A 14,348-nucleotide genomic window follows, 5' to 3' on the forward strand; every position below is an offset into this window, starting at 1 on the left:
TATTTTCTGTCTCAGCATTCCACCTTTGTTGCCGACCATTCAGAATCGGCTGCTTGAATGTATATCAGCGATCCTTTCAAGATCTCATCATGCAATGTCAAGACAATCAGCTGCTTTGAGTCGAGGGCATCTTGCTACAGTTACCCCTCAAGTACCAGAACTGAGTGGTTCTGCGTTAGTTCAACTTTCTTTGCAAACTCTTGCTCGTTTTAATTTCAAGGTTTGTCGTCTATATTTTTGTGCACATTATTTCCTTTCTTGACAGTTCAGTTTGATAGTGCATTTGGGGTTACAGGGCCATGATCTTCTTGAGTTTGCAAGGGAGTCTGTTGTTGTATATTTAGAAGATGAGGATGGAGCTACACGGAAGGATGCTGCGCTTTGTTGCTGCAAACTAATAGCAAATTCTTTTTTGGCTATGTCTTCTACCCAGTTTAGTCCTAGTAGAATCAATCGCGCTAGTGGAAAGCGACGTCGACTTGTTGAAGAGGTTTGCTTCTGAAAAGTGTCTCTTGGTATTATATATATCACTGGTTTATCAATTAGTAATTATCTGATTACTCAAATATGTGCCTGTAAAAAGCACCCTTGTCCTAATATTTGTATTAAGGATTAATCTCTCAGATGGTTTATCCTCTTGAAGAGGTTGCAGGTATCTCTGTTTTTTTTTTCACCGACACACCAAGAAAATATTTTGTTGGTGGCTTGGTGCATTGATTTTTGGATGCTATTGAGATTAAGCTTTTAGTTGTTGGACTGGATCCCAAGTTTAGCATATGTTGCTTACTCTTGTCATCCCACAAATTTTCCTACTTTCTTTTCATTGGTCGACCAAGTCCCAAGTTTGTAAAGTTATCAGTTTCAAAAAAAGGTCCCAAGTTTGCACATGTTAAATACTTCCTCCATTCCGAAAAATCTCCTGAATTGTTTTAATTGGTCAGTAGTATTTCTATAGTATGTTATAAACCATTTTATTACTCCTTTTGTCTCTTTCTTGAGCCCATTACTGGATCAAGCATTTTCCAGTGTCATATGTTTATATTCTTTTTCATAGTTTGTAACATATTTCTGTTAACTTCTCGAAATCAAAGCTTTTTTTTGGCTACATGTTATTTCAATTTACATTACACTCTATACTTTGTCACAATAGGATTACAATGTGGTTTAGGCAAGGGGAATTGACAGTAATCTGTCGGTACTCCTTTCTTTTTATGCACTTTCTTACTAAACTGCTCGAGTGATTTAAAAAGGATCTTCGAGGGTTGGAATTTCAGGAAAAAAAGAAGAAGAAACTAGATAGCTTTGTGCATCAAACGCCAAGGCTTTTTCTTTGTTTGGCCTAGAAGGTTGTTTAGTACTAAACCTTTGAGAGAACTGAGTTCAATAGATCAAATTGAGTCCTTTTGAGACTATTATAATCTCCAAAAGTCCTCTATATCTTATTTCAATTCAAAGTAGTTAACCGTGAAGTCTGAGATATGTGGGCATGTGCTTTGTGGTGGAGTCTCTCAAGTTCCTGGATTGTACCATATTATTTCTCTTTTTATGATGTATTTTTGTAGTGTAACTTATTAGTTCGTTGTACGTGTTTGTGGTCTCATATTTAATGTGGCCCACAGCGTGGTGATGAAACTAAAAATTTCCAGCACTGTTGGTATGGCCAAAAGTCCAAAACTTCTATTATCAACTGGTTATTGAGGTCATCTCACTAGGTAATCTTATATCCTTAGTGATTAAAAATTTTGTCGCAGAAATAAATCTCCAGAAAACTGTCATCAAAACTTAGCAGCTTCTCATGCTAAGGTGCCTTTTCCACTTGGTTGATAAGTACTTCTCGACATTATGAATATGAAGGTTTTTGTTTCTGCATTTTACATGGTGAGTTATGATTCCTTTTTAACTGAATTACTTTTATACAGATTGTGCAAAAACTTCTCATTGCCGCTGTTGCTGATGCTGATGTTACTGTTCGGCATTCTATATTTTCCTCCCTTTATGCGGATGGAGGATTCGACGAGTTTCTGGCTCAGGCTGATAGTTTGACAGCTATATTTGCCACTTTAAATGATGAGGTACTTAATTTACGTGCTTTTGTAGTTATTCATGAGTCATGACAATCTCTTCAATGTGTTGTAAATGTCTACTTAGATGACGCTAGTGTTATATGTCTCAGTACTTGGATAAAACAATCTAGATCCTTGTTTAGTTCCCAAAATAGAAAAAAAGATTAAAATGCCAAAGTGGAGAGAAAGTTCACTTTCTCATGGTCATTTAATTTATTGATTTGGAGAAAGCAAGGGGAGTAACATCCATGGTCTTAAGTACTTATGGATAAACTAGTGCGCGGTCTTATAAACTCAGCCGTTCATTTTGCAACCGTTATTAATATTGCAAGCTTTCTCAGTCAAAATCTTCCATGTTCTCTTTCCAGAAGAATCCTATATGTTTGCTCTCTTCTTTCTTTTGAACTTTATGTAGTTGAAGAGGAAGTATTCTAGTGGTGTACTTTCCTTTAGACATTTTTCGTTAGAAGATGGAAGATGGATTTTTTATAGGAAGCATATAAAATGCATATTTTTGCTACTTGAGTTAATTGTATCTATTTTTTTGGTTTCTTGGGTTTTAACAATGAGAAAAGTGTCAACAAAATTAACTGACTGAGCTAATTGAAGGCCTTGTTTTGGAAGTCATTGTAGAAGTGCGGACTAAAGAGCAACTAAAGTCCTTGTTTGAATTAGATCTTTGTTTAGATATCTGAATTGCTTGCATCCTCTTCTAGTCTCATTTTACATTCTTTTCTAAGAAAGAACTAAACTTGTTGTGCATATATTCTAACACTTATAATCTTTAGAGTGCTTCTTGACTCCCTTGTTAGTTTTGTCTATTAAATCGTCATGTTTGTAGGCATGGTAAAAATTTGGTATTATTACCTTTAGTTAAATATTGTGTGACAAACATCTTAGGAGGAGAGTATAAAGTGAGAGAGAGCAACAGTGACTCTCCTTATCTGTACGGAGGATCTGGCACAATTTGTAAAGAACCATATTATTGTGCAGGTTCTCTACTTTATGTTGTTATACTTATTGTATACGGGAGATTTCCTATATTTAATGAAATTACTTTACTTCGTGAAAAAAAAAGGAATAAGGAGAGTGAGATGAGAGCAACCAACCCTAAACCTTAAGCCCTATATTGTTCCTTTTTGAAAAAAAAAGAAAAAAGGAGAGAGTAAAGTAACATAATTTTAACTGGTGGAGATGAAAGGTTTCCATTTAACCAGAAGGGGGGTCACATCTATTAATTAAATTTTTGGAGTCTAGATGGGCATTGTGTATGTGCAAATTTCAAGGAATAATTTTGCACCCAAAGGTGTGGCTAAACGGTCAATGAATTAGGTGAAAACCTTGGACATCATGGACTTGCGAGACAAAAAATGCTACAAGGTGATTTTCTCCTTTTCCAATCTGCCCTAAGGCCTGGTGGTCAGAGTTATCCAGAACTTGTGTTGATGGGAGGTATCAGGTACCCTGTAACCTGGTGGAATGTTCTAGGTGCGAGCAAGCAGGCCAAAACACCTCAAGGAGTAATTTTTGGCTAAGAAGCATAAACATAGAGGAAAATATTCTAATAGCCTAACTTCTAAAGCTGCGAAAAAGTCCAGCCTGTTTATTTTTTGAATATCTGATTCTTTTTTTAATTGTTGATGCAGCAAAATGCATACTTTTATGTGTTTTTATTAGGAGTTAGAACATGTACTGCCTTGTCTCCTTCTCCTTAAACCATGCACCCTTACTATGCTTATGTTTTTTATTTGTATTTCCAGGATTTTGAAGTTCGTGAGTATGCAATTTCACTAGCTGGCAGATTATCTGAAAAGAATCCAGCATATGTTCTACCAGCCCTTCGTCGCCATCTTATTCAGCTGTTGACTTACCTAGAACAAAGGTTTTCATATGGTCTTTGATAGTGGAAAGAGTACTTCCTTTTTGGTCTGCTTGAAGGTTGTTATGTTTACATATCTTACCCTGTTAGCAGTGCAGACAATAAGTGTAAAGAAGAGAGTGCAAAGTTATTGGGTTGCTTGATTCGCAATTGTGAACGCTTAGTTCTTCCATACGTTTCTCCTATACACAAGGTCCAGAATTTATACTTATATGTACTGTGCCATTTTTCTTCCCTTTTGCTTTTGTTAATACCATTTATTTCAGGCTCTTGTCGCAAAACTCTGTGAGGGCACAGGGGTCAATGCAAATAGTGGCATTATTAGTGGAGTCCTAGTGACTGTTGGAGATCTCGCAAGAGTGGTATGTAGCCTCTTCATAATGATAATCACCGTAATCTCTCATGCAGCACTGTCTAGAGATGCTTAGTGTGTTTCTATTGTGTACTGTTTCTTCCCCTGGCTCCTTACTAATTTAATACTGTAAAATGCTCTTTTAAATGACACTGTAAATGAAGTTATCGTAGAAAAAGAGGATTAGTTCTCCCCTGACAGGGATGCGAACAGGTTAGGGGCAATACCAGAATTGATTTTGTAAATAAATTAACTTCAACTCTTTGATAGGCGTGTTTCCTGTTGGGGCAGATGTCCAGATTATTTTTCTTCTGCATTTCTATCATCACATGGTAGTGATATAATTCAGGAATTCCTTTAGATATTATCTTTTCTCAATTTGGGCTTATTTATCCTAATCTTTTCTTATATAATCCCAATCACTGTGAGCTAAGATTTACATCTAATTGCATTTAACTTTGTTGGTGTTTGACCTTCTTTTAGTTGAGTCTGTTAATTATATTGTATTTCTTTCAGCTTGCTAGTTGTTCTAGTTTGTGTGCAGAGATAACTATTTTAGTTATTATAATAGTTTCATATCTGACTCGATTATTAAGTGAAAGCTTCCTATTTTAAGGTGCTTAACAATTCTCTCATAAAAAAGCTGGAAAAAACTGCTTCACAGTTCTTTTCCAGTTCTTGTATGTGTTGAGCTTAAACTTTGTCTCAAGATTAACTTTTTTGAAGACACGATATGATCCTCTGTTTTTTAATTCACCTTTATGTCTCCTTTTATTTTCTCAGCCTCTCTCACTTAGTAAAGAGTTCTAGGAACTGACTAATGCTGGATTAAGCCTGTTGTGGATAGGCTGTTTCCATTTTTCCTAATTTTCCTTGCTGTTGACCTCTTTGTCGCATTAGAGCTACTTGTACCCCAAATTGTCTCCATTTTCAATTGAAAAAACAGTAAGGGGCTTAAGTCAACTTGCACCTGAATCTATCTGTAGTCCTGGTGGAATTAATGCCTGTAAATGATAATACCCTCTGTCCCTGTTTGTTTGGCACTTTCTTTTTGACCTCCTTGAAAGATCGGTAGTTCTATATATTTAGAAACTAGCTAATTTCTACACCTCCATTTTTCCTATGACCTGGCTTGTATGTCCCACTACATTAAAAGAATGTGTTGTGATGGGACTATATGTACTAAATAAAAAAGGAAATTAGTTGGTCTACCAAAATTTTTTGGCATTAAAGCACAACTATCTTATGTGTCAAAAACTATACCTGCTTCTTTTTTGAACCGTGTGTGTCAGCATTCATTCAAACTGTGCCAAACAAATTGAGACAAATATAGTGTTTCTTGATCTTTATAGTTTGGCCTTTCCGTGTGATCTTTCATCTGCATCTTGGTGTCTTTTGTATGCCATCTGTTTTTGTTATAGTCAAGAATTTTGTTGCAGCTTGAATAATATCAATGGAAGCTCGTCACTCCAAATTCTTGCAGCTCTCTGTATCAGATATTTTGATTTAGCATTATAAGATCTAAAGATGATCAGCTGTTGTCTTTATGCATCTAGATAGTTCTTGTGGATAGTTGAGAATCATGATTCTCGTTTTTTGTCTCTCTTATACTTTCCTCAGGGTGGCTTTGCCATGCGACAGTATATTTCAGAACTTATGCCATTAATTGTTGAAGCTCTATTGGATGGGGCTGCTGTTACCAAACGTGAAGTGGCTGTTTCAACACTTGGTCAAGTTGTACAGAGTACAGGGTGAGTGGTCTGTTCAACCTTTGATTTCATCATTCCTTTGCAATCAGTCATTTTCTTACTGTTTGTTTTGGTTCCTAGACAATCTACAATTGGGGATTATTTCTAATATTGTTTTGTTTGTGCGGCATACTTACTTCTTATTTTCTTTGGACTGTGGTGTGCCATCTGTATTTTCAAATTTATCATTTTTGCCGGTATCCTTCACCACACTATTCATGGCTCCGGTGCATTAATTTAGCTTTAATTTATTCAAAATCTTGTTTGACAAATTTGCTGTTTGTACTGTTCGTAGATATGTCATTACTCCATACAATGAGTATCCTCAGTTGCTTGGTTTGCTCTTGAAACTGCTCAATGGTGAACTGGCTTGGTCAACAAGAAGAGAGGTTTTGAAGGTAACTGTAATCCTGTTGGTCCAATATATATGTTTTCTTTGGATTAGTCAGTACTTAAGTTCATTGAGGATGAATTTTGCAGGTTCTCGGCATCATGGGTGCTTTAGATCCCCATGTGCACAAGCGCAATCAGCAAAGCTTACCTGGATCCCATGGTGAAGTTACACGGGTGACTGGTGATCCTGGTCAACATATAAGATCCATGGATGAATTGCCTACGGATCTCTGGCCATCCTTTGCAACATCTGAGGATTATTATTCCACTGTGAGACTTAAACCTTCAACTTATTGTTTCCTTTTATGGATTTCCTAATTGGCTTCTACTGCTGCAGGTTGCTATCAACTCACTCATGCGGATTCTCAGGGATCCATCTCTGTCAAGTTACCACCAGAAAGTAGTTGGATCTCTTATGTTTATTTTCAAGGTCTGGAGACTCAGTTGGGCACCTCATTTCTCATTGTTTTATAACTGTTTCTTAAGCAGGATTCTGTTATTATTATCCTGCATTGCCTGTTTCTTCTTTTGACATTGGTAGTCCTGGGACACTTATTTGTTTTTGTCTTCTGACTTTTGCATGTATAGTCAATGGGCCTCGGGTGTGTCCCTTATTTGCCTAAGGTTAGTCCACTATCTCACCTAACGAGGATATATACGTGAATTGTTGCTCGCATTCCATCGTATAGTTTACTTTATCAATTTGGCTGGATGTTTATGTTTGAAAATGTGAGTTCATCCTTCCCCTGGTGTTTCATTAAATGTGGTTCTTTAGCATGTCACAAAAAAGTTCACCTGGCTGTCCATGCCCGGCAAACCCTCCCATTTTTGCACCCTTTTACAGAGCAAAGGTGAAAGAGAAAAATAACCTGAATAAATATGTCAGATCTTTACTTTTTAACTTATAAAAGTAGGGGACAACCAACTAATGACACGGGGAAGTTGAAAATTTGAGCAGAACATAGTGAATTTTGTTGCTTGTAATTGGTATAACCTTCTTTTTCCAAACATTAGTTGTGGATGATTATATCAGAGATGCTAATTTTATGATTGCATCTTTTATATTTCTGTAGGTTTTACCTGATCTCTTTCACATTGTACGCATATGTGAGGATGGTCTAAAGGAATTTATAACATGGAAACTTGGAACCTTGGTATCTATTGCACGACAGGTAATATTTCCTTTTAATTATATTGTCAGTCTTCTTGTTCTTTTGGATTTGTTATTTTCTTAAGGTCTGTTGAATGATTTTTTTGTTTGTAGCACATCCGTAAATATCTGCCAGAGTTGCTCTCTCTGATTTCAGAATTGTGGTCATCGTTCAGCTTGCCTGCTGCGAACAGACCTGTCCACATTGCTCCTGTAAGAATAGTAGTAGTTTCAGTTGGTATTAATATACTGCTCATATATTTGGTGTAGGGCATTATAATCAGATGCTTTGGTTAATGATCTTACTGGTCGTTTTCTTTTGTTGTTTTAGATTCTGCATCTCGTTGAGCAACTTTGCTTGGCACTCAACGATGAATTCAGAAAGTATCTTCCTGATATACTTCCCTGTTGTATTCAAGTTCTTACTGATGCGGAGAGGTTTAATGACTACACATATGTTATTCCTATTCTCCACACCCTTGAAGTTTTTGGTGGTTAGTCTTCCTTGGTTGTTTCTGGTCCATCCCTTGGTTAGTATCACTTTGATGTTGATGGTAGTTGTCTCACCTTAATGTGCAGGGACATTAGATGAGCATATGCATCTTCTTTTTCCTGCACTTATTCGGTTGTTTAAAGTGGACGCTTCAGTAGAAGTAAGACGTGGTGCAATCAGAACTCTTACAAGATTGATACCTTGTGTGCAGGTTGGTGTTAAGGGACTAAGGAAGTGCTTCTAAGTTTCATTGTTTCCATTTGATTGCCTGATTTCCTAATTCCTTTTCCTTTTCTCTTCATTTCCATTTTGCAGGTTACTGGACACATATCATCGCTCGTGCATCACTTGAAGCTTGTCTTGGACGGGTTTGATTTGTCTCCCTCACATTAATATCACTGATAATATATGAAACTTATTTTCTTAGAATCAATAGATAACAAATGAAATGAGATATACTGTTTGTGGGTTTTGATGTTGTTCTCACCCATTTGTATCTACACTCGCATACTTATATAGAAGTGAACCTTAAACTTTGATTTATTACTTTGTAGTGTACACTAATTGTAGCTTCTGATTCCTTTTACTGAAGGTCATCCAGTAATTTGTCACAAATGGCTGGAAAATTGTGAAGCAAACATTAAAAATTTAAATCATTTTATTAGTGTTCCAATTTCAGTCAATATTGCAAGAATTTTTCTCATGTCTGTCTAAACTTCATTTTGAATGCAACTCCTTTCCTTATGTCACGAACAATTGCCAGCTGCTGTTTTCCAAAACTCAGTTGATTTTATCTCATCGTTTTTGACCTTATCCTTTCTATTTTAATCTAAAGCAGACTGAACTGTGAATTTGGACTTGATAAAAGCTTTGTACTACGTGATTTCTGCAATACTTTCTTCAAGTTTGTGTTGATAAATTGTGGGTGCTCCCTTCCATTCACAGAAACAAAGAAGAGCTCAGGAAAGATGCTATTGATGCACTTTGTTGCCTAGCTCATGCTCTTGGAGAGGACTTCACCATTTTTATTCCTTCTATTCATAAGCTTATGGTTAAACATAGGCTGCAGGTCTGCATTGATTTTTGGGGTTCTCCCTGTCACTACTATAACATTATAAAGGCTTAAAGTTATACTGCTGGGGATTTGTTATTGATACGATTAATTTTTCATATACAGCACAAGGAATTTGAAGAGATCCAGGGACGAGTGGAAAAACGCGAGCCACTGATTTTTGGGAGCACCACAGCTCAGAGATTAAATCGGCGGCTGCCGGTTGAGGTCATCAGTGATCCTTTAAGTGATGGAGAGAGTGACCTCTATGAGGTTGGGACCGACATGCAGAAGCAGCTCAGAAACCATCAGGTAATTTTTTAGTCTTCTTTTGTTTGTGATACACTGGGACTTAAAATTGTTGTACTTGATGGTAGGGATGAAATCCTTTCTGACTACCTTCAGTCGTTTAGCACTCTCATAAGTCATAACTAACTATAATAGCACCATCACCCAAAACGAAAGAACCCCACCCCCACCCCACCCCAAAAAAAAAAGAAGAAGAAGAAGAAGAGGGGAAGTAATTGTTCATAGCTCTTTGCAATAAGTAGCAGATTAGTTATTTGATATGTTGTTGGGGAAGAAGATTTATATTCCCTCTTGTCTATCCAATTTTGAAGGAGCTGAAAATGCTGACATGAAGGGTTATGAAACTCATTTACTTGTTGGAATAAAGTTACTTCCCCTTGTCTTTTCCTTACTAACATGGGAGATAATTCTTATTTAGCAGAAGAAAATAAAAGGGTTTGGGGACATATTGATGATCCCCAAAAAAGAAAAGAAAATAGAAATTACTCTTTGTGCTGAAATGGTCTATGCCATATAATGTTAGAGATGTCTATGAATCATGGGGTGCTTGGAAAGTTGATAAAGCCAAGAAGAACATCTGGATATGATGCCTGCTTGTATTTTGTGTATTTCGGCTGAAAGGAGTCACATTTGTTCTGATGGTATCTGAAATTCTAGAAGTTCCTTAAAAGTTAGATGTTTTGTTAACATCTTGATTTATTTTAATGATATTTCACTAATTTTTCGTAAAGCAAGGAAAAAAAAAGGGATTCCTTAGGTATCCCAAGAAAGCAGAATTTTAATATGAAGGTCGGCCTGTACTTTGAGTTGTAGCAGGAATTATTGAATTTTTGTTTCTATTTCTCCCTTCTATTTGAATAATTTTTCTGTTACTTTTCTTCAAATTTTGACGATGTTGAATTGGGAATATAGACTCTAAAATACATTTATGTAGGTCAATGATGGCAGATTGCGTACCGCTGGTGAGGCTTCTCAACGGAGTACTAAAGAGGATTGGGCAGAGTGGATGAGACATTTCAGCATTGAACTTTTGAAAGAATCACCTAGTCCAGCATTAAGAACATGTGCAAGACTGGCTCAACTACAGGTATTACCCTCTTCAACATCCTCTTCCTCATCAGATACCTTTTATCTCAAAAATAAATAAATAGAAAACCTCTTTTTCATTGTTCTTAAGAAAAAAACAAAAGCTAAAAGACTTTCTAAAAAGAGGAAATTCCAGAAATATAGAAGTGCTTCTAGTTGTCTTTCTTTTTTTCTAATGTTGAACTTTTGCAGCCTTTTGTTGGGCGGGAGCTGTTTGCTGCAGGTTTTGTTAGTTGCTGGTCACAACTTAACGAGGCCAGTCAAAGGCAGCTCGTACGGAGTTTAGAAATGGCGTTTTCTTCTCCAAATATCCCACCTGAAATTCTTGCTACACTTCTGAACTTGGTTAGTCTATCACGTTCTTCAATTTTGAAGATATTGATCCATAGATATTCTCACGAAATGACGGTGTTATTGAAATTTGAGTTCAAAATAGAGGTATTACATGTTTCTTCATATACAGGATTGTAGGAGAATCAACTTATGTATACAAGAAGATTGACTGTCCCCTTACATGTTCAGACTGTTTGAATATAGGATCTCCAGAATAATTACCTTAACAAGATATTCCCTCCCTTTTTCCTGTAATTGTGATGTTCCTAGAAAGAGTAGAAGTGCTCAGAGATTTACAGCGCACACATTAAATCATAATGGTAGTAGTTAGATCTCGTAGTCTTTGAGTTATGATTTACCATGTTCTTTTTTGGGGGGGAAAGGGGGGGGGGTAGAGAATTATATGGAATCATTATCTGGATTGTGCTGTGGTTTTACCTGATGCATGCGATAAATTCTAGTTGTTTCCTTTTGCGGTGCTTAATGTTGATAGAGGGGTAGCCTAAGCTCTAAAAGTTGTGTTTGTTCCTAGAACTTGATATTGGATCATACTTGTGGGCCTCTTTTAGGGTTTTATAGGCTGAAAGTTTGTTGATTTGTATCTGAGAGGAAATCTACTTGCAATAAGGTTCATACTTTTTTTTGAAAAAAATGCTGTAAAGGTCCGTGGAGGTTGTTTGGGCGAAGAGAGCGCTTGGTACAAAATACAGTCGCTATTGACATATTTTTTGGTTTATGACATTAGTTCCTCTAGGACAAGTATGAAGCTGTGTTTTGGGCATTTCAACGCGTGAAAGGAATTGTGGGAATAAGTGATGTTCTAGTGAAGTGACTCAAAAGTGAATACTAAGGGCTAAGGAGAGCTGCTACCTTTCTAAAAAAGAGTTGAGACTTAGGAGAACATATAGACCAAGGATGGAATTAACTAGCAATAAAGTGATCATCCTAGAAAGGATGATATCAAGTGGATGATTAGTATGGGTGTAGTCAAATTAGAGGGAACCAACTGTTTCTGATTTTCTTTCTTATCAAAACTCTCATATTCTTTACTGGGGTGATTGCCAATGTTTTTTGGAAATGATTGCTCAATAGATATGGAGTTGCATCGTAAGATAGTAATCTGTCCTCTGTAAAGCTGCAGTGCTAAATTTTTTATCAGTAAAGCTGCAGTACTATCATTTTTATTTTAGTTTGGCTAATTGTACTTTCCAGGCGGAGTTTATGGAACATGATGAGAGACCCCTTCCTATAGATATCCGTCTGCTGGGTGCTCTAGCGGAGAAGGTGGTTTTTTTTAACACATTGTGCAGTTGATTGGTAAATATACCGTCTGCTGTTATTAGTTAACTAGTATCCATAATGAGCTCTTCCTCTCAGTGTCGAGCATTTGCAAAGGCCCTACACTACAAGGAAATGGAATTTGAAGGCGCACTTTCAAATAGGAGGGATGCAAATCCTGTTGCTGTTGTTGAAGCTCTAATCCATATAAATAATCAATTACATCAATATGAGGTCGTGATTTCTTAGTTGTTTGTCGTAGCTTATATATGTTTCATACTGACTTCCTGGTGATTAAACTTAATCATGCTTGACATCTTCAGGCAGCTGTTGGAATATTAACATATGCTCAGCAGCATTTGGGGGTTCAGTTGAAAGAGTCATGGTACTGTTGATTGTTACCTTCTGTTGTGACTGTTTTAATGGCAGCTCATTCTTTAGTTAGTTACTATAGGCTGCACAAGCTTTAACGTGAAATGATGGTCTCAAATGTATCTTCTCCTTCACTAATGTCATTGCTATTTGTTGATTTTTAAGGTATGAGAAGTTGCAACGCTGGGATGATGCTCTTAAAGCATACACTGCCAAGGCGTCACAAGCTTCGAGTCCACATCTTTGTTTGGATGCTACTCTAGGTTTGTATTATTGGAACAGTTACTGCATAATCTGGTCTACGAATTCTACTTGCAGAACTACTGAAGATATTTGATCCTAGTGATAGATCATATGCTAGATCCGAGTTTTCCTTCAAAGAGTAGTGACCTTCACTTTTGAGTTTCATTCTCTGAAAAAAGGAGTAAAGGAAATTGATTGACCCCCTCTAACCACCTGATGTAATACTGTAACGGTTCCAAGTGGTAATTGAATTCATTCTTTCAGTGAAATTTGTTTCGTCGCTTGTTCTTAAATTGCTTGGTGGCTTAAATGAATGCTAGTTGGCCTGTGGAATTGGGTTGTGTTATGCATCTGGTTCATGTTGAAGAAGTGAATTTTATTCGTCTTGTATGCTCTTTATTCTGATGATGACGATCTATATCCTTCTTTGTGTTTCCTTAAGGACGTATGCGATGCCTTGCTGCTCTAGCTCGGTGGGAGGAGCTTAACAATCTTTGTAAGGAATACTGGACGCCAGCTGAGCCAGCAGCTCGACTGGAAATGGCACCAATGGTTTGTCAACTTATATGTAATATCTGATAGCTTTTGTTATTTGGATAATCATAGTGAATGCATGTTTTGGACTATTTTAGGCTGCTAATGCTGCCTGGAACATGGGTGAGTGGGATCAGATGGCAGAATATGTTTCTCGGCTTGATGATGGTGATGAAACCAAACTCCGAGTCTTGGGAAATACTGCTTCCAGCGGTGATGGAAGTAGTAATGGCACCTTTTATAGGGCCGTTCTTCTAGTTCGTCGAGGGAAGGTAGTCCGTCCATTTTTTACTCGTTCATTTGTTTTGATGTTGTGACGTGCTCTGCTCTAGTGTAATCTTTGTACTTGCACCCCTTCTTCCATCAGTACGACGAAGCACGTGAATATGTTGAAAGAGCAAGGAAATGTTTGGCAACCGAGCTTGCTGCACTGGTTTGTTTCTTCATCTCATTATCTCCTCATCTCCTCCATTTTTATACTCATTTGATGACTTATACAGGATTTTATAGCACAATTCTTTGTTAATTCATCTAGGTTCTTGAGAGCTATGAACGTGCTTACAGCAACATGGTTCGCGTTCAACAGCTTTCTGAATTAGAAGAGGTGATATATGTTTTTTGCCTTTTCTATTAGGTGATTTTTTTTTTGTGATTTTTAATGATCTGAGAATCTATTTTCATCTCATTCTAATTAGGTCATTGAGTACTGTACTCTTCCTCCTACGGGAAACCCTGTTGCTGAAGGAAGAAGAGCCCTTGTTCGCAATATGTGGAATGAGCGCATAAAGGGTGCAAAAAGAAATGTCGAGGTAAACTTCATAACTTCCTTCAGTGAGTGAGTTGCATATTGGTTGTCCAATCATGAATTTTTGATGTTTTCAATCCGGAAATGCTTGAGCTTGGGTGACTAGTTATGGCCTTCGTATTTATTCTCAAACTCATGGTGTCCTACAAAAACTCTCTGGCTGGTCCTTTTTCCTGTCTTTATGTGATTCCATGCTCTCTCTCTGAGTTATAAGTTCTTATTCCTTTGGCAGATCATTTTTCTGAGCATTCTGCCTCTA

At 37.0% G+C, this 14,348-nt stretch overlaps 1 protein-coding gene across 2 annotated transcripts in view; it reads left to right on the plus strand.

Annotated features, from left to right (window-relative positions):
* Positions 1-14,348, plus strand: part of LOC101259295 (serine/threonine-protein kinase TOR) — a 35,355-nt gene that overhangs the window by 8,494 nt on the left and 12,513 nt on the right. The window contains exons 9-37 of one of the 2 annotated variants that reach the window (XM_004230627.5): positions 16-220; positions 296-490; positions 1,920-2,072; positions 3,824-3,945; positions 4,036-4,135; positions 4,209-4,304; positions 5,915-6,045; positions 6,338-6,440; positions 6,523-6,705; positions 6,773-6,865; positions 7,024-7,059; positions 7,509-7,607; positions 7,700-7,798; positions 7,917-8,079; positions 8,165-8,289; positions 8,394-8,446; positions 9,024-9,147; positions 9,256-9,441; positions 10,373-10,525; positions 10,717-10,869; positions 12,070-12,141; positions 12,235-12,369; positions 12,459-12,520; positions 12,673-12,770; positions 13,193-13,302; positions 13,383-13,556; positions 13,652-13,717; positions 13,820-13,888; positions 13,980-14,093. In XM_004230627.5, coding sequence (XP_004230675.1) covers positions 16-220; positions 296-490; positions 1,920-2,072; positions 3,824-3,945; positions 4,036-4,135; positions 4,209-4,304; positions 5,915-6,045; positions 6,338-6,440; positions 6,523-6,705; positions 6,773-6,865; positions 7,024-7,059; positions 7,509-7,607; positions 7,700-7,798; positions 7,917-8,079; positions 8,165-8,289; positions 8,394-8,446; positions 9,024-9,147; positions 9,256-9,441; positions 10,373-10,525; positions 10,717-10,869; positions 12,070-12,141; positions 12,235-12,369; positions 12,459-12,520; positions 12,673-12,770; positions 13,193-13,302; positions 13,383-13,556; positions 13,652-13,717; positions 13,820-13,888; positions 13,980-14,093 — 3,472 coding nt within the window. Of the gene's footprint in view, positions 1-15; positions 221-295; positions 491-1,919; positions 2,073-3,823; positions 3,946-4,032; positions 4,136-4,208; positions 4,305-5,914; positions 6,046-6,337; positions 6,441-6,522; positions 6,706-6,772; positions 6,866-7,023; positions 7,060-7,508; positions 7,608-7,699; positions 7,799-7,916; positions 8,080-8,164; positions 8,290-8,393; positions 8,447-9,023; positions 9,148-9,255; positions 9,442-10,372; positions 10,526-10,716; positions 10,870-12,069; positions 12,142-12,234; positions 12,370-12,458; positions 12,521-12,672; positions 12,771-13,192; positions 13,303-13,382; positions 13,557-13,651; positions 13,718-13,819; positions 13,889-13,979; positions 14,094-14,348 lie in introns of both variants that reach the window. The other variant, XM_010316867.4, reaches the window with a different exon arrangement.

This window comes from Solanum lycopersicum, chromosome 1 (assembly GCF_036512215.1).
Source record: "Solanum lycopersicum chromosome 1, SLM_r2.1".
NCBI classification, from domain to species: Eukaryota; Viridiplantae; Streptophyta; class Magnoliopsida; order Solanales; family Solanaceae; genus Solanum; species Solanum lycopersicum.